We start from the raw sequence: 18,232 nt of genomic DNA on the forward strand, positions 1-18,232 counted from the left end.
AACTGGTTTTATTTTTTCAACCTATTAGGGTAGCAGAATGTTTTAAAATACCACGATCTTTTAGGGASCAGAAGCTGTTTTTTCCCTCAACTTTGGTGTTWAMYTGYYWWSRWSWYSWWRRCAGKTWATATCGGATGGCCTTTGAATCGGGTTTCTGAAGCCACTAGCAGAAAAAAACACCCATCGTTGCCTTTTAACTGAGGACATGCGGACAGGATTTGCGGTTTAGAGGGTTCGTGTTGCTGCGGTGACCCGTCCTCGGGCTCCGGAGCGCGGGGAGCGGGAGAGCAGCCGCCGCCGCGCGCCGCGGGGACCCGCCTCGAGGCGGCCGCTCCGGGGGGAAGCGCCCGCGAGCCGCAGTGGTCGCTCCCGGGGCGGCGGCAGCCCCTAAGCGCGCGCTTCGCTGCCGCCCTTTGGGGCGGGCGCTGCGCGGCGGCGGCGGCTCCTCCGGCTCCTCCTCCCCCGGCGGCGGCTCCTCCTCGCCGGGCCCCGCCGCGCGCTATGCGCAAGCTCGGCCCCTGGCTCAAGATGGCGGCGGCGGATAAACAGAAACACGAGCACGGGCGGGTGAAGATCGGCCACTACATCCTGGGCGACACGCTGGGCGTCGGCACCTTCGGCAAAGTCAAGGGTGAGCGGCGGCGGCGGTGCCCCAGCCCAGCCGCGGCCGAGCGGGCTCCCCCTGCGCCGGGCCGCCGTGGCCGCCTCGGGAGCCCGGCGGCGGGAGGGCGGTGCGGCCCCGCTCCGGCGCCGCGCGAGGGGCCGTTGGGGCCGTTGGGCGCTGCCGGGCGGCGCCCGCCGCGGGCCCGGGGAGCCGCGGGCTTCCAGCCGCGCATGTTGGGGGACGGGGCCCCGCTGGCCGCGGCTGCATCGGCCCGGGGTGCCCTCATAAGGAGAGCGGCTTTCCTCGCTTGGGGAGGCAGCAACAGGCGCGAGGCAGCCGTGGGCCCGGGATCCCCGGGAAAGGCGCCCGCGGCTGGCAGCCGCGCACGGAAAACGCCGCGCGAGCCCAGCTGGGCCTCGGGCAGCCTCCCCTGCAGGTGCCACGCAGCTAACGGGCAGCCTGGCCGGAGCAGGAGTTTCCTTTCCTCCTTTTAATCCCTTCGGACATGGGTGGAGGAGAAAAAAAGCCCTGCGTGAGCTCACACTGTGCTTTACTGTCGTGATGTTTCTGTGAACTGCTCAAGTGMTGGGCATGCAAGTTGAAAATACCCTTTCACAGGTGCCTCAAGTGAGAGCCAAGTGGTGCTTAAACCACTATGGTTATCATAGCGGGTTGCTCATGTTTATAATTAATGCAAAACGGGCTCATCCTGTTCTGTCTAATGYGTTAGATGGTTTTTAACATGATATTTTTATTCAGTGTAGCTGCTCTCATTGTACGTATGTTCCATAAGCTCTCCCAGGCTCTGAAGAGAATACTGATGTTTGGGCAGCTTGTTTTTCTTTCTTCAGCTTAAATTCTTCCTGCCAGAAGTAGGATCAGGATATTGATATATCTCTTGGGATGATTGAGCAAGGAGGGGATGAAGAAGTTGCATTTCCCTCTCATATGAGCTGTAGAAAGTGCAGCAGTGGTGCCGTGGGGCACTAATGGTAGAAACAAACTGTCTGGTGGCTGCTTTTTAGCAAGTAGCTTGCAACATGCTGCAGAAGCGCRTTTATCTCTAAGAATGCCAGGGAAAGAAGCAGTATCTCAGGAATAAAGTCGTCATAAGCCAGTCTTGAAAGAGGGTGCCTCAAAAGTGACCCAAGAGGCAGCAGAAGTACTTAATGTCTTGAGAAATTACTGCCTCCTTCAGARCAGAGGAAATGAGGTAAAGGACAGTGGGAGGTGGACATCAGATTGCCCCATCCCTTGCTGTGGGATTGCTTGGTTAGAGCAGAAGTCATTTGTCTCCCCCCTTGCCCAAAGGACTGCAGGGAGCTACAGCTCCATTGCTGTCAATGTTCCARCGTGTTTGCTCTCCCAGTTCGGGGAGCCGCCTGGGGGCACCGCGTTGCTGCTCCTGCTCCTTCCTGCAAGGGCAAAAAGTGCCTGAAGCTGCAGTGCTGAAAGAACATTAATTGGTGGGACTACTGCTAAAACTGTGACATTAGTGAAAGTTGCTCCAGTTCTTTATATTTAGTGGGTATAATTAGCTTGAAGGGCTAATAATCTGCCTTATTGACATGCTTAATTAACAACAATAACAACAAAAAGATTGAGTTGCCAGTTCTATTGCCGCTTTCCTTTTTCCACAGCACCCCTTTACCTGTGTTTTATTTGGTTGAAGTTGAGGGTTCTTTAGGCTGCTTTGTAACTGTTGATGATGTGAAGAGTGCACGTATGCCCATATGAAAAAAAACTTCAGGAGAGGGAGTAGGGGGATGTAGCATCATCCTGCATCGTGAATACCTTTCCTGAGGAGTTTGAGAATCTACTTGAGGAGATGCAAACAGTTGAGTTCATGGACTGATGCTCACTTACCGTATGGACTGTTTTAAGTTTATCTGGTCCCTAGATGTACTGTGTTGGTTTTATCTTTCTGTTCCTGTACCTCAGAAGAGGAAGTTATTGTGTCAGTGACTAATTGATTTTTCCTCCTAAGCACACTTTATTTGAAAGCAAATCTACATTCATTTTCCCATAAAACTTCAACTGGTGACTCTAAAGTGATTTCATCACCATAAAAGGAGGTGGGGGGGGAAGTGAACATGTTCAGCGGGCATTTTCTTGACTTCATGTGTGACCTGGTTAAGTTTGATCAACTTAAGGCTTCATGAAAGTGCACGTGTAAGACCAGGCAGCAGGGGCAGCCCCGTGAGGGTGGCTGGAGAGCCTGCGCTTGGGGCAGCTACTGAAGGTCTCCCGCAGCCAAGGGGGCCACGGGGAGAATCCAGGGGCCGTGCGGCCCCTTTGCCCTCACAGGTAACTGATACCCACAGGCCRGTAACAGTTTAACTGTTTGTCTGGCTGGACTAACCTCAGTGAGTTCTGTGATGGTTAATGCACTTGGTCAGTTCCTTGTATTGGCGTTTATGGGGAAGAAATTGGCTTGTCAGTGGTACCTAGGCCAAGCTGAAATGTCGCCAAAATGAAAAAGTGTAGGACAAAAGGGAACTCAAAATCGAATTGTAGTTTGAAGCACTTTTTGTCACTTCCATTTTAACAGTGTTCAGTGTAAAACACTTATCCCTGTTTTAGCTTTATCCTCATTTTTTCTTTTTGATCTGTGGTTTCTTCTTGGGGGAACAAGTTGCTAATGTTTCTTGCTGAAACCAAATACAAAGCTTTTTCCAGATATTTCAAATAGCTAACTATCATGAAGGAAAGAGTAAGTAGCAGTGACTTGTATAGAACAAATGAAGATGCTCATTAAGTTTATGAATGTCCAGTAATATTTATTCCAGACACCAGAACTAGGTTAAGAATGTTGATCTGTACAGACTTCAAAACTACTGCAAGCAGTCCTTGCTGATCRAGGCAGTGATAAGGTCCCAGGAAGGGACAGTGAAGGTCAATGTGCTGTCTCATGCACCTCAGCAGTGTGCGTTTGCACAGCAACTCGTGGTTTTATATCTTTCTATCTGTAGAAGACTTAGCTCGGAAGACTCTTCTCAGGCAATGCGTGCAGGCTTTTGGCTTTTAATGCCTGGAAAATAACGAGGTTTCCTGTGACTGTGACATGTTACCACTAATCTTCAGTCTCAACTGTCGACTCTCTACTGAGCTTAAGGCTGCGTGTAAGATTGAAGACCACAGAACTGAGCTGAAGGTTGCTTCTGTGTTCAAACACTTACAGCAAGTTTTTGCCTTTTGAGACTGCTTCTGGGAGGATTTTTGAAATGTTGGTGCTGCATATGGCATTAGCAAAGCTTAAATGCATGCAGTCGGTATTACCAAGAATTACAAGAATAAATAGTATTTAAGGGGAACTTCTGTTGCGGTGTTTTTCTTGCAGGACGGATAGCTGAGGGTTAGGATGAGTAACTTTAAATATTTGTGTTGCTCTCCTTGTATTTGTGGATATTCTACCTTTATAGGCAACTCTTCTGTCAACAAAGTGTAGAAAAACTCTCAAAGGTGCCATTCCATTGTCAGTTTTCTGCAGAATCTACATGAAGTTCTCTGAGGTCTTACTTGCACTACTGTTTCTAGGCTGAATTAAAAAATAGCCAGCAGTCTGTTACCAGTCAGTGTGTGCTGATTGACCGATACCAGATACTTTAAGTGCTTCATCTTACAAGAAGGTCTTGTGGCATGTGGGTAAAGACTTAACTTAAAACCAGAGCAGTCTTTTAGTGCCTCTTCTCCTTGCAATTAGCAAATTTGTTCTAATATGATGGTACATAAGAAATATTAATGTGGCAAGGCAGTTTTAATAGTAGAGAAAGGAAATATGATAAGTCTTACAGATGACTTCACTAATTTTGAGTTCTAAATTCTAATTTCCATCTAGGATAGTCTGATAAATCAAATGAAGCAGTAATGGGCTGATGAATCATTTTTTTTTATCTTACGTGGGATATAGGAATATAAATACTAAACTGTAAAACTGTCTAACTTAAATATAAAAGGTACTTAATTTGGTATTCCTAACCAAAATGAAATGTAAGTTCATATGCCTAAATGACTTCTGGTTAGTTTCTAAGAAGCAGCTTCCTACAAATTCAACTTAATTACTGTCAAGTCTAACTTAACCTATTGATGTATTTTGAAATACTCCTGGTTTGCCTCAGTTCATGTTGCTGGTATGCCAGTGAATTGTCATTGGTATAAGAGTTGCTTTTCTAGTGTCTTCTGTTAATAAAAGATATTTCTCTAGATTTTGATTTTGAGTACTGGTGATATAAATAGGTGGGTTCCTCTTAAACTTCGATCTTGATTGAATTTAAGAAAACAAAAGGACCATAATGATGCTGTAATTGCAGTTTTGTCCAAAAGCAATTTATTCCTTCTCTATGGGTTAYAGTTTAACGCTCTAGGGAGTGAGCCTTTGTGGCCTGTCTAGAATTTGTGATTACTGTTTGCTTTTCCCTGTGTTCCTCAGCAACATGAAYCTCCTTGTCTGGAGTTCTAGTTATTGTGGCCCTTTTTAAGGAATCGGTTCTTCCAGTTTGGAATGTCGTCTTTGACATGCCTTATTCTGAGGTTAARGAAAGGATCTCTGCTACCACAATGGCATGTTCCGTGTTTTAGGTGGTTCATGGATTAGATGCCTCCCTGCTGAAATTCAGATTAATTGCATTATTTTATGTAGCAGCTGTCTGACTGAAAAATAATCTGATTATTAATTTTGGTACCCACTGTTCTTGCCTCTCTGCCAAGAGCATGAATTTCATCTCAGTTGCATCACTTCTTAGATCAATACAGAGGAAAAGCAACAGCAAAGCCTTGTGTTGAAAATCAGACTTGTAAATTGATTGGCTTTTTCTAATTTCATCAATTATCAGTTGAATGAAGAATGATTTTTGTGGGTCACTTACAGTAAAGTAGGAATAAAGACCTATCTCTTCTGCACTCGGAAGAGAGAACCTGGCATTTAGCACTAGTATCTAGCTTCACTGTCTGATATGAGAGCCTAATTTTTAATTCTGTTTCCAGGGTCTGTACTTGCCTCGCCCTTCTCACTAATGTGAGCTTTCTGCTTTCTGTGTTTTGTTTCTTGTATAAAAAGTACCTGCAGATGAATGCATTTTCCCTTTGGAATTCCTTCCAAAGGTTTTATCCCAACTTCCAGTGAATAAACTATACTTTAAATAAAGCTAAAAGCCTGGGACATGGTTAGCTTTCCAGGTGATTGGATGCAACCAGGTCAGCAAGTACTGTATTCAGTGCTGTTTAGGAATTAAAAACTGGCTTACACTACTTTTGCAAGCTGCAGTGCAGGTGAGGAAGGACTTTAAAGTAGACATGATCCTCAATAACATGTCTCACAGCCTTCAGCATGTTGTGGAATTTTCCCTTGACTAGTATCTAATATGAATAAATTGCCTTGGAAGCACTGCTTAGGATAGGAAAGAGTTGAACTACTGAAGTCCACTCAAGGGGAGAAGGAAGAACCATGTAGATGTCCCTTTAATCTCGCTTGCCCTTAAAAGTAGGAAGCAGAGTGGCTGCTGATGTCTTGAAAGGGTTGTCAACAGTAGTTGTATTAAATCACTGCATGCAAAAACTAATGTGGGGCAAACTCTTGCTGATCAGTGGAAGCAGTGCTCTTCTGCCTTGCCTGTCATCTGGTGTTGGGAATAAAGAGAATGTTCCTAGAACCTTAATCACGGATAGTTCCAATAGCAGCTGCAAAATTCAGTCAGGAGCAGCAGAACCGAATAGCCTCTTAGAACAGCTGTCTGGAGTGTGTTTTTACATCTAGCTCCAGTTTCTCTGTTACRGGAGAGTTTCCATTACCTCAATTTCTCTCCTAAGTTTAAGTTATAGAAGAGATTTCATGTTTGTCTTGTTTAACATAGTTGCTGCTGGATTCTCCTTATTTCCTGCATTTTGCATAGCATAAGCTCCATACCTTACGTGATAAAGGGGCTTTGGTGTGATACTCTTGTTCAGCCAAGGGCTTAGAAGGACTCATACTAGACAAGAAAAATACTAGCAAGATTAGCACTATTTGTGAATACAGAACACTGAAATAGTGCAAAAATGCAGAAATGCTGCAAGACCTATGGGAGTTGCATTTAAGATTTGTCCCTGCCTTTCCATTTGATAAGTGTAAAATTCTGGGAGGAATTTGGGGTAAGGCAGTCAAAATGACATGTGGTCTAGTTCCCAGTTTACCCCAAGAAAATGAGGTCATGTGAGATCTAAACACTTCCCTTGTGGTATTTCTTGAATGTAATTGAAATAGTTCAATATAATTTTTTAATGAAGCAGAAGAAAAGCCTACCTAAATGCTTGTTTGTTACCTGCAGTTGGCAAGCATGAGTTGACTGGACACAAAGTGGCAGTGAAGATCCTGAATCGACAGAAGATTCGCAGCCTGGATGTTGTAGGAAAAATCCGCAGGGAGATTCAGAACCTCAAGCTCTTTAGGCATCCTCATATAATTAAACTGTAAGTTTGCTTGCTATAACCAAATCTACTTAAGCTGTAATTTCTTTTACTCATGCTGATTTGAAATATCATTTAGGGGGAAATAATATTACCAGTGTCTTGTTAGGAAAATAGCCAACTTCTGAGTGTGTAGCTTTTCTCAGTGTCCTTCAAGATGTGTTTTCATAAAATTGGTCTGCACAAGGCAGAGAGCGTCTGATTCTTTGGAGGGTAGAGACGTGAGAGATTTCTAGTAATATCCATCTCTTTGTATTGTTATTTCTAACTTGCTAAAATGTGATAGGACTGAGCTTCAAGTTAAATCTGTCTGTCAGCAAATGTRCAAAGATCATGGTCATATGAGAAAGCAGAAAAGAGTCATGCAGAAGAAATATGTTTTGGGACAGCAAGCTGACTGACTCAGTTATTTGTGCAACCATACCTGCATGTCACTGGAGATTGTCTTTATCAGGCCAGAGCATTTATTCTAGAGATCCTGCAGTGGAGTGGAGATACTTGAGAACAATCCTGCACTGTGGTTGCTCRCAGATAAGCCATGACAGTCCAGGTGCCCACACTTGAACCAGAAAAGCTCATCCTTGTCCTGAGACCCACAAGCCCTTACTGCCTGCAGTTCTATAGCATGTGTGTGCGGTCAGCAAAGATATTTGCATCCTGAAATATAGTACCTTTATAATGCCTTTTAAGTAAACAAATATAGAAGATAAGGAATATGGAATTGGGAAATTTCACCATAAGCTAATTATTTCAGAACGTAGAGGACATCCTGTAAAAACAAACTATTCTGCACCATTAATACTGTAGTCTTGAAGTACAGAATACTTCAGTCTTGAAGTACGCTATTTCCTTTCAGGGGAAGACAGTTCTTCTGCCTCATTAGAAGGAAAGCTGCGTAGCTCTTAGACACTGGTGAAGTCCTCTTAAAATTCCTTCCATATYGCTCTGATAAGATCTATGTGAGGTGACTCTGTAAATAGTTTTATAGTGCTCATCTGGAGCAAGAATGATGGAGTAGCTCTAAGTGTGTGGAGTCTGGTCACTGCAGTAGGAAGTTGCCTACTGGTTGTTGCAATGAAATTGCGTAGTGAAAGGAGAAAAATAGCTTCTGAAAAACATTGGCATTGTGGAAACTATGAATTGGTGACTGRTAAGTACTTAGAAGTTGAATTGTACTGGAATTTTCCAGTAACATGTTGGTTTGAGCTCACTTTAATAAATTCCTTGTACAATAAATTCCTTGTGCATATATGGGCTAACAGAAAACCTTCTTTTATTAGATACCAGGTCATCAGTACACCGACTGACATTTTTATGGTGATGGAGTATGTGTCAGGAGGAGAACTATTTGATTATATCTGTAAAAATGGAAGGGTAAGTAGTAGTCTTAATGCTACAGATCCATGGCTTACATTCTGTAATGGATTTTGTAATATTTTTGAGTGAAGGCTTGTCTTTATAATGTTGTTAAGTTGAAGATACTTTCTCACTGTTTTGTTCTGAAGCCAAGAACAGATGCATGTCCGCAAATATTGGAGATCTTTTGTTTWTCCTGGTGAACATTGACATGGATTAGAACATGTTCACGTGAAGGGCTTTGACAACTGCTATTTGAGAGCAGRTGCAATAGGAGCCTTAAAAAAGCCTAATCAATAGTTTATAGTAAACTTTACTTTGCTGAGCCATGCTTTTTAATTTATAGAAATGAAAGATGTTTTTCAGTGTCTCAGAGTAAAGCTGTTTAAAACCTTTTGTGTCTCTTAGCTTGATGAGAAAGAGAGTAGACGTCTGTTCCAGCAAATCCTTTCTGGCGTGGACTACTGTCACAGGCACATGGTAGTACATAGAGATCTGAAACCTGAAAATGTGCTGCTTGACGCACACATGAATGCCAAGATCGCTGACTTTGGTAAGCATTATATTCTATAGCTGATAATTGTTTTGATGTTATTCAGATATAGTTTATTATAATAGGAATTTTGAAGTAAAATTAGGATATTTGAATGTCTTGATGGTTGGATTTAATATGTGAACCTGAAGAATTCATGTAAAGCAAATTGTTTTTGTGCATTTGTAGAATTTGTTTTTCTCTCAAGCTGTCTTTTCAAGTCAAGCATTTCCTATGAGTATTTAACTTAAGATTAAACCAGATAGTTCAGAATGAACTCTTTTTCTCCAAAATGCCGAATGGGCTTAGCTCCCTACAATACTACTTGGTTCAAAATTGACTCTTAGTGATTTTGTAAAATGCAGATGCTTAGGTTTAAGAACCACATTGCTCTAGTAAAAAGTTACTTGTTATAGTAAAACATTTGCCCTGGTAACTGATTGGTTAATATAATTGAGGTAAATCATGGAAGGTAAAGTAAGAGCAGGTAATTGTTAAATTCCTATGCTGTTTACTGTCACACAGCCCAATTAGTCAGAAGGTCTTATTGCCTTTATTAGCTGTTCTAGACACAGCTGCCGAAGAGACTGGTAACYAGTTCTTGGGAATATCTTAAATGGGAAACCTGACCATAAAGCGAGATATTCATACCACTATGTAATCATAGTGTTTCTCTTGTAGACATAGTGAATAATACCTGCCCTTGTAGAGCACTTTGAGGTCCCTGATGAAAGGTGCTTGGTGATGTGTACTCAGTATTCAGTTTTAAAGGTATGGTGTTCAAGTACACGGGGACTGGGAATCATATTGATTCTCTCCTGGTTAGAAAATGTTTTGTGTGAACAGATGAAGTACCCGAACTTTTATCTATCTGTAAATCAAGTGTTAGCAAAGCAGTCATGTTACACTAATTGCAACTAGTTAATTAGTTGAGCTCATTTGAAGTTGTTTTATGTTGGAGTGTGAAGGCTAGTTCATGTGTGTTCTTTCACCCTCCTTGTTTTAGCCTGAGTTTTCTTGAGCATGCAACCTTCACTGAGAAAAATGGGAATTATTTTTCACAGCTATGCTAAAGGTGTAGTTCTTTAGTGCTATGGGGGAAGGAGACCATGCTGAGGGCTGGTGAATGGAGATGGCTTAGTTTTAAAGTACGCTTTTAAATGCACCCTCTAAGATCAATCTATAGTAAACTGTATTTTACTTGGAAGTCAAGGGAGCAGCTTATATGTCTGATCTGTGAGGGTATAACAACTCTGTCTACTCCAAAGCAAAGTTATTTGCATTCCTTAATTCTTTTGATTTGTATGTCCTCTTACAGCGTTTTAGACGATTCTATGGTTGCATCTTACCCTCTGATATTTGGAAAAATATTTATTTATTTAGACTTTGTTATTGACCAAAATCCTACCTTGCTGTGCTATTCTGTCTGTCTTAGAGCAGTTGTGTTCTCTGCTATGCCTGTATGATGCAGTTGAGACCTTTGCTGTGTCTTGGAGTGTATGTAGTTTTTGAGTATTCCTAGGCTGTAGGCAATAATGGACTGTTAGTCTCAGATTTCTGGTAAATTCTGTCTAGGGCCATATGCCCTTTTCTCCAAATGTCAGTCATTCCAAACCATTATTCTTCCTCACGGAAGATCACTAGTAAAGTTTCTAACCTGGAAGTACTAGTGACTTGTTCTAGGAGGTATATGTAGTGAAATAAATGAAATCGTTTTGCTCTCTGCATTTTTAGTAGTTGCTCTTCTGTGTTTCAGGCCTATCAAATATGATGTCAGATGGAGAATTTCTAAGAACAAGCTGTGGTTCCCCTAACTATGCTGCACCAGAGGTCATTTCGGGCAGGTAACTCTTTTATATTGGATATTTGTGTGTGCATGTACTCCAGTCATTCTGTTGCTGTATGCTACAGAGCTGGGGTAATTGACCCACTTGATGCTGAGAGAAAGTGGGTGCACAAATAGAATTACAAACAGAGATCTGTTGTGAAATTAAGTAGCAGTGGAATATCTGCTGAGGAAGGGGGATAGTGTCTGAACTTGCTCCCCTCCCTGCCTTTTTTTTTTTTTCTTTTCTTTCTTTAGACTCCATGATTCTCGAGTCTGTTTCTTGCAGGCCACATAATAGCCTCCTTATTGGAGACCAAAAATCAGCTTTATAGGTGATAGGCTATAGGCTTTATAGGATAAAAAATATATCCTGTTTTGGAGGACAGCAGACTGTTATTGAGTGTAATCTGACAGAATTATGCATTGCACAGCTTTCTTAGTAGCAGATCTAACTTTCCTTCAGTTTACTGGTGTTTAAATTATATTTTGGTTTAAACAAACAGAGAAACTGTGCATTTGTACTCTAGCCCTTAATACATCTTGAAAGGGAAAGGTCCCTGGAGCTAAAGGGAGACATAAGATAGGACTGTGAAATGAACTGCTATTTGTAACTTTCGTTACTCCAAACTTGCATACTTTTGATTGCTATAGTGTAACCAAATGGGGAAAAAAAATGTATTAAGTGCTGATCACTAACAGTTAACTCTTTCCCAGGTTATACGCAGGTCCTGAAGTAGATATTTGGAGCAGCGGGGTCATTCTCTATGCTTTGTTATGTGGAACACTTCCATTTGATGATGATCATGTGCCAACGCTATTTAAGAAGATATGTGAYGGTATCTTTTATACTCCTCAGTATCTGAATCCATCTGTAATTAGTCTTCTGAAACACATGCTGCAGGTTGATCCAATGAAGAGAGCAACAATCAGAGACATTAGGTAAAATGCTAAACGATGTCTGATCAGATGCTAAACTGTTAATCCGTATATTAATATGTAGAATGAAGAAATATACATGAATGTGAGATGAAAAAAACAACTTGACTTCTACCTTTAGTCTTGCTAGTTCTAAGCTGCAGTGGGTAGTGAAGTATCCCTTGGAGATCACAAAACCCTGGTATAAATTTGAATACTTATGACAACTATTACAGTTGTTCGGCATTTTTTTTCCCTTCAGTATATATTATGAATGCATGGTGTGGGAAGGGCACAACTACTTGAATGTGTGTAGCATAAGAATTTCAGTTAAAAATTTCTCTCAAAACAAATGTGTGTGTATGTATAAAGCTGAGTTCTACATTAGGGTKTTTTAGAAGTTCAGATAATTATAACACTTAGGACAGTTTGTGTGGGGTTCCTCTCCTCTACCCCATCATCTCTCCTGGCAAATGCCTTTGACTCCCTTTCAAAGGAATGTAATTTTAAAAATGCTTACTGTGAACACACATTTAGTCTCCTGTTTTTGAATCCAGGGAACATGAATGGTTTAAGCAGGACCTTCCCAAATACCTGTTTCCTGAAGACCCATCATATAGCTCAACTATGATTGATGATGAAGCCTTAAAAGAAGTATGTGAGAAATTTGAATGCACTGAAGATGAAGTGTTAAGCTGTCTATACAGTCGAAATCATCAGGACCCCCTAGCCGTTGCTTATCACCTCATTATTGATAATAGAAGAATAATGAAYGAGGCCAAAGACTTCTACTTGGCTACAAGCCCACCAGATTCCTTTCTTGATGATCACCATCTGTCTCGCCCTCATCCTGAAAGAGTGCCATTCCTGGTAGCGGAAGCACCACGTCCTCGCCACACTCTTGATGAACTGAATCCACAGAAATCAAAGCATCAAGGTGTAAGAAGAGCCAAGTGGCATTTAGGAATACGGAGCCAGAGTCGACCAAATGATATCATGGCTGAAGTTTGTCGAGCAATTAAACAACTGGATTATGAATGGAAGGTAAGGGAATAAGGGACCCTTGCGACAGAAAGCAGTAAACAGACAGCAGTTACATAGCCTAGAAATTGGGAAATTTATATTCTTTGATGCTTCTCTACTGGAAAATCTGGTGTGCCTTTGRGTACACTGGGTTTTTGATTGCAATTTGTTATTTTTTATTGCTGGTAGAAAAAGTTTTGCTGATGTCTCATCTTTCTGGTACGTGTGTGTGCTTTTTTGTTTTTCCCCTTCCTTCTCTCTCCCAACCCAGCAATGTTCTGACAAAAGATAGATAGAAATCACCTGTTTGTAACCAATGAGTTGAAATGAGGAGAGAAGCTCATGCAATGGTTTTTTTTCCTAGGGAAGTTTTAGTAGAAACTCACTCAAATCTCTTCTGTACTAGGTTGTAAATCCATACTATCTGCGTGTTCGGAGGAAGAATCCAGTGACAAGTGCATATTCTAAGATGAGTCTGCAGTTGTATCAGGTGGACAGCAGGACATACCTGCTGGACTTCCGTAGCATTGATGGTATGTGAAGACTAGATAACTTACACGCGTCGTTTACTTCCAGAATGATTTCCATTGCATGTATTAATTCACTTGGGTAGAAATGCTTCCCTGTATCAGTTTAAGCTGATCTAAATCTGAGTTTGTATTTTACAACAGACAAGGAAAGGAAGAACTGTCTGAGCCCACCTGTTTAGCTGGTTCATCCGTTTAAAAATAACAGCTTTTAGGCTCTATTGATTCCTGTATGCACCAGCACTAAGACTGCTGGTGCAAAAGGGCACAGGTTTGAGAGGCTAGATTTAGATCAGCCTACACTGCTTGTTGGGCCTTGCCCCTGGAATTGAGCACTGATTCTTGTCAGAGGTAAGTGTGTGAATATTCCTTCTGGTAGAGTTGAAATCACATTTTTGTGCCTAGATGTCAAGTTGTATATCTTATATCTAGTGCTGTAGGAGGCAAAACTTGAGACAAAAATTATCCACTTGTAGTAACTGAATTCTTGAAAGCAAGTGGGTTGACCTGTAGAATAAATTCTAACCTTACGGACTGAGACACTGGTGCATCACATAACTGAACTGGGTACTTCCATGGGAGTGAATGGAGGAGGTACTACAAGCTGTCCATAATGATTTAAGAGTATAGTAGAAAAAAAAACAAAATTGTGTACCACTAACAGTGTTCATAACGTGCCTATAAAAACATGTGGCATAGGAGAAGAGTTTACTGGAGTGTGTCTGGATTACAGTATAGCACAGCTAAGACTGTTTGACAGTTTAGCRTGATCTGACCTAGCGCTGCTGCCCTTGCCTCATCCCTCTGATAGTGTGGGAGCTTGCTTGGATCCAGTGGTGCTCCATACTGGAGCTAATCACTCTCCTGACCTGKCTTGCTGCTGTGTGGGGTGAATCCCAGCCCTGGTAGAGGGAAGAGGAATATTTAGAGCCATGGAGCTGGGGAAGGGCAGCCTGTTGCGATGATAGCTTCAGCTCTTGCAGAAATGCAGCCCAAGGGTGTGGATTTGACATGCGCCTTCCAAAAGCGAAGCAGATCTAAGCTAACTGTTCTGCATTCCTCTGGTATAATGGTACTTAGAAGCACTTCTGAATGCTGTTAAAGGGCAGTCGCTTCTTGTGCTAACTAGATTTTCCTGGMAATACCATTTTTATTGCTAAGATGTCAGACCAATGTTCAGCATTTAAAGCAAGAATAAAAGAGTAGTTGAACAATTAGCCACTGAAATTAGTGTATAAATGTCAAGTTTTGCTGGACTGAACTAGGCCAAAYAGCCCTGGAATATAGTTTAGAGGTACTGTGAACATTTTAGCTTGTGGAAGAGAGGATTTATCCTAGGGTGATTTAGTAATATTAGTAATTTAGGATTAGGAATAACGTGGTGCTTCAGTGCTGTTGAGTGTGTACTGAGCTCTTCCATAGCAACTGTGTACGGTTTGCAGAAGCTTCTCGCATACTCAAAGATTAAACAGATGAGAAGGGAAAGATGTTTGCTGTTCCTGATCTGGTATTGATAACTGATTTACCTCCTTTTTCTTGCAGACGAAATTACTGAAGCAAAGTCTGGGACTGCAACTCCACAGAGATCAGGTTCCGTGAGCAACTATAGATCCTGTCAAAAGGATTCAGATGCTGATGCACAAGGAAAATCCGCAGATACGTCCCTTACCTCATCAGTGACCTCTTCGCTTGACTCTTCTACAGCTGATTTAACTCCAAGACCAGGGAGTCATACCATAGAATTTTTTGAGATGTGTGCAAATCTTATTAAAATACTTGCACAATAATTCTGAAGATGGGCTTATTTCTTTTACAGCAATAAGCATGCCTAAATCATAGTCAAATGCTTCCAGTTATAATCAAATTAAATTAAGGCGCTGAAAAAACTAGCCACAAAATGCGATTTGCACAGGGACTGAAATGATTCTGGGCAGTTAGGTGTAGTATGTTGATGCTGGAGTGAATTCTGATTGTCTGCTGTCCAGTAACCTAATACAGGTACAGGAAGTCGCATGCCCGTTGGGCAGTGTTAGTAACATTTTATATTGAGTGCACATTAGGCTTCATAGAATATTTAAGTCACAAAGACTTCTTTGCTGGTGATACATACATCTGATGCACTGTAAGTAAATGTACACTTACTAGTTAAATGACTGAAAGATGTCTTGTTGGTCACCATCTACAATTGTGCCTCAGTTGATCAGAACTATCGATTCTTTAACAGTAATGTGTTAAAACTGATACTCCCTCCTTATCTTTGACAGTAAATCATCAAGATTAGTGTGTTTATAACCTACTATTTTAACAACTCATAGGTTTGATCAAATGTATATGCTGGCAAACCCAGCCAGTTGAAATGTCCTAATGCATGTACATGCTCAGGAAGCACTTAAGAGTGAAATTCTTTGGGCTATAAACAGAACAATTGAGGCTGCAGTGTGACAAGGAGCTCACACAAGGATGACTTGGTATCCAAGGGTGAAACAAAAATGTTGCTCTGTGGAAAATTCTCCACAAGCTTCTGATCTATGTAGAATGAACCCACTTCTCATCTTGGTGTGATATCATCCAACCAGTTCCACAYTGCTACTGCAGGCTGAGGATCTTCAGAGCTGTGTGCATGTAGCAAATAGCACAGCCTAAGAGCCTCTGTGCTATTCCAGAGCCTAAAATCGWCAGTCTTAAATAAATGTTAATACTTTCCTGATAAAGCTGTTTATATCACAAGTTGACACAGCATTTACTGTATAGAATTCACTTTGTGGTTGAAACTACACACGTATAGGTCAAGTTTTCTCAAGCCACCTTTATATTAAGTTTTGCCATTTAAATAAAAATAGTACAGCTGGTCAGTCGAGTGCTTAAAATTGATCATGACATAATTGAGTGCTACTATTCAGAATGTTTTTGAGAGTAGACTGCAATTGCTGATGACATCTGTCTGCAGTGCTTCAGAAAAATGATCCTCAAATGTTAATCATGGCTAAGTACTTGCATAAAAACATTTTAAAATCTTCTAAAAATGGATGTATTATCTGCAGTTTTGTCATTTAGCAGTAATGGATGTAAACATTAAACAGTGAAGTGTATGCAAGAAAACATGCTTTGTCTTTTAAGAACAAGTGTTCTTTTCAAAATGAACCTGTTCAGAGACTTCACACATTTACAGACTGGAAATGAAGGCATTAACATAGAGTGAAACTTTAGATTTTGAAATGGATGGGGATTTTTGCCAATGTCTTCGGTGAGCTGGAGACATCATCCATGACTAAGTGCTAAAGATTGTAAGGACAGTTTAACCCAGGGCAGCTGGTTTCAGTCCAGAAGTTCATCTGTTAAGAATGCTTAAAGAGTGAGAAGAAAGTCTTTAGGACCCAGGGAATGTTGTCACTGCATTCTGAAGTGGGCAACTGAGTGATATGTTTAGCACCTAGGTAAAAGCTAAGACTTCAGGCACCTGTGCTTGAGTAGTGTTGCATATGGTCCCTGTAATGCGAGGCTGTATTACTGTTTCTCGAGGTGGAAAGTTTTCCTTTAAATAGAGCTTGGGGTTTATACTGCTGATATTAAGATGTTAACGTGAGGGACCAACTGCAATTTCTACTTTGAGGTCCTTTTTTTAGTCTTCTAAGAATTGCCTCTGTACTGAATAAATCATGGTGATTATTTTGTTTCCCTCTATTTTGAAATTGTTAAATATTGCACTTGTACAAACATAAACGCACAGTGTTTTTTTTTTTTATTGCAGTAATTCCTCATTTGGAATTGGTATGGGATCATTAAAGCTGTSTCTTGTATGTGTCAGTACATCTTGTCATGTACTTAAATGATATCTGTTCCTGGTTTGCAAATCTGTCATGTTGACCACAAACGCAAGGTGTCAAGGTGCAAATAGCTTTTAGTTTTTATAAACTTTTTTGACCCCGTTGTGCTTTATGGCAACCATGTTTTTTATTTGTTTTGGTAGCTGAAGGTTTAATCAAGTTTCTGGGAGATATGTACTGTATGCATACTTTTAAATAAAGTAAATTTTTGGGGTATGACAAATCAGTTTTGATGGCCACAAGTTTTCTGATTGAGCTGAAGTTTTTTATACGGAGTGGGGAGGGAGGAAAGGGGACTGACAGCCTATTTGAGTCTGGCACAGTTGTCTGTTGCACAACTTTCTTATGCTTTTTAAAAGTCTTGGTGTTGAAACTGCTTTCTCTGGATTTCCTACTGATCTTGCAGACCTTTTTTATTATTATTTTAAAGGCATATTAGTATCTGCCAATAGGCTATGAAACATGTTCACTGAAAAATCTGGCAGGGCTCTAAGGGTACGGATGATGCAAATTGGTCAAGTTCATTACTCTRTGTTCCCAATCTTACTCCAGTTGGAGTACTTGCAATTACCTTGCCTTTGTAGTGTGACTTTTGAAAAACATGGATATATCTGATTGCCCATATGCAATATAACTCACTAGGTAAAGAATATATATTCAGCTTGGTGGTGCAATGGTTGAACTTCCGTGTGTGTCTTGACATGAGTGTTTAATACAAACTTGGAATTTTTATTTGACCAGTTGATTACCATTGTAAGATATCAAGTCCTGTTCTCTAACAATGATGTGCCTATTTCCTATGTTGATTTATTTTTTCTTTTTTTTTTTTTTTCTCTCTTGACAAGGCTGAATGCAAAAATGCTTGTTTATAACTGTATGACTTTTTAAATTTTCAAGACTTAAGCCTAAGTAAACATGAAATACTTAACCATGGCGTTTGGGACTGTGTGCACGCTCTTTTCTACTATCTCCCTCTCAAATTTCAGCAACTATTGTGTATTAATTTACGTTTTAGCTGTTGTTTTCAAACCCTAATTCTCCAGGAACGGGGAAAGCGGGGCCRGCGCCATGGCCCTCCCCTTCCCGTCCCTCCCTTTCCTGTGGCCGCTGGGGTGAAAGGGCGGCTGCGCTTTCCTGGCGGAAGAGAAGCGGGGCAGGTAGCGATTCCCGAGCTCGGGAAGC

At 41.2% G+C, this 18,232-nt stretch overlaps 1 protein-coding gene across 1 annotated transcript; it reads left to right on the forward strand.

Moving 5' to 3' along the window:
- Positions 1-470: 470 nt before the first annotated feature.
- PRKAA1 (protein kinase AMP-activated catalytic subunit alpha 1) lies at positions 471-17,939 on the forward strand. Its single transcript, XM_026037763.1, has 9 exons — positions 471-631; positions 6,907-7,048; positions 8,326-8,419; positions 8,810-8,954; positions 10,690-10,777; positions 11,476-11,700; positions 12,234-12,720; positions 13,106-13,232; positions 14,769-17,939. Exons 1-9 carry the CDS (start codon positions 502-504, stop codon positions 15,011-15,013), a joined length of 1,683 nt encoding a protein of 560 aa, XP_025893548.1. The 5' UTR covers positions 471-501; the 3' UTR covers positions 15,014-17,939.
- The last annotated feature ends 293 nt before the right edge of the window (positions 17,940-18,232 follow it).

The sequence above is a fragment of the Nothoprocta perdicaria genome, unplaced genomic scaffold (assembly GCF_003342845.1).
Source record: "Nothoprocta perdicaria isolate Ctin4 unplaced genomic scaffold, notPer1 scaffold_1, whole genome shotgun sequence".
Classification (NCBI taxonomy): Eukaryota; Metazoa; Chordata; class Aves; order Tinamiformes; family Tinamidae; genus Nothoprocta; species Nothoprocta perdicaria.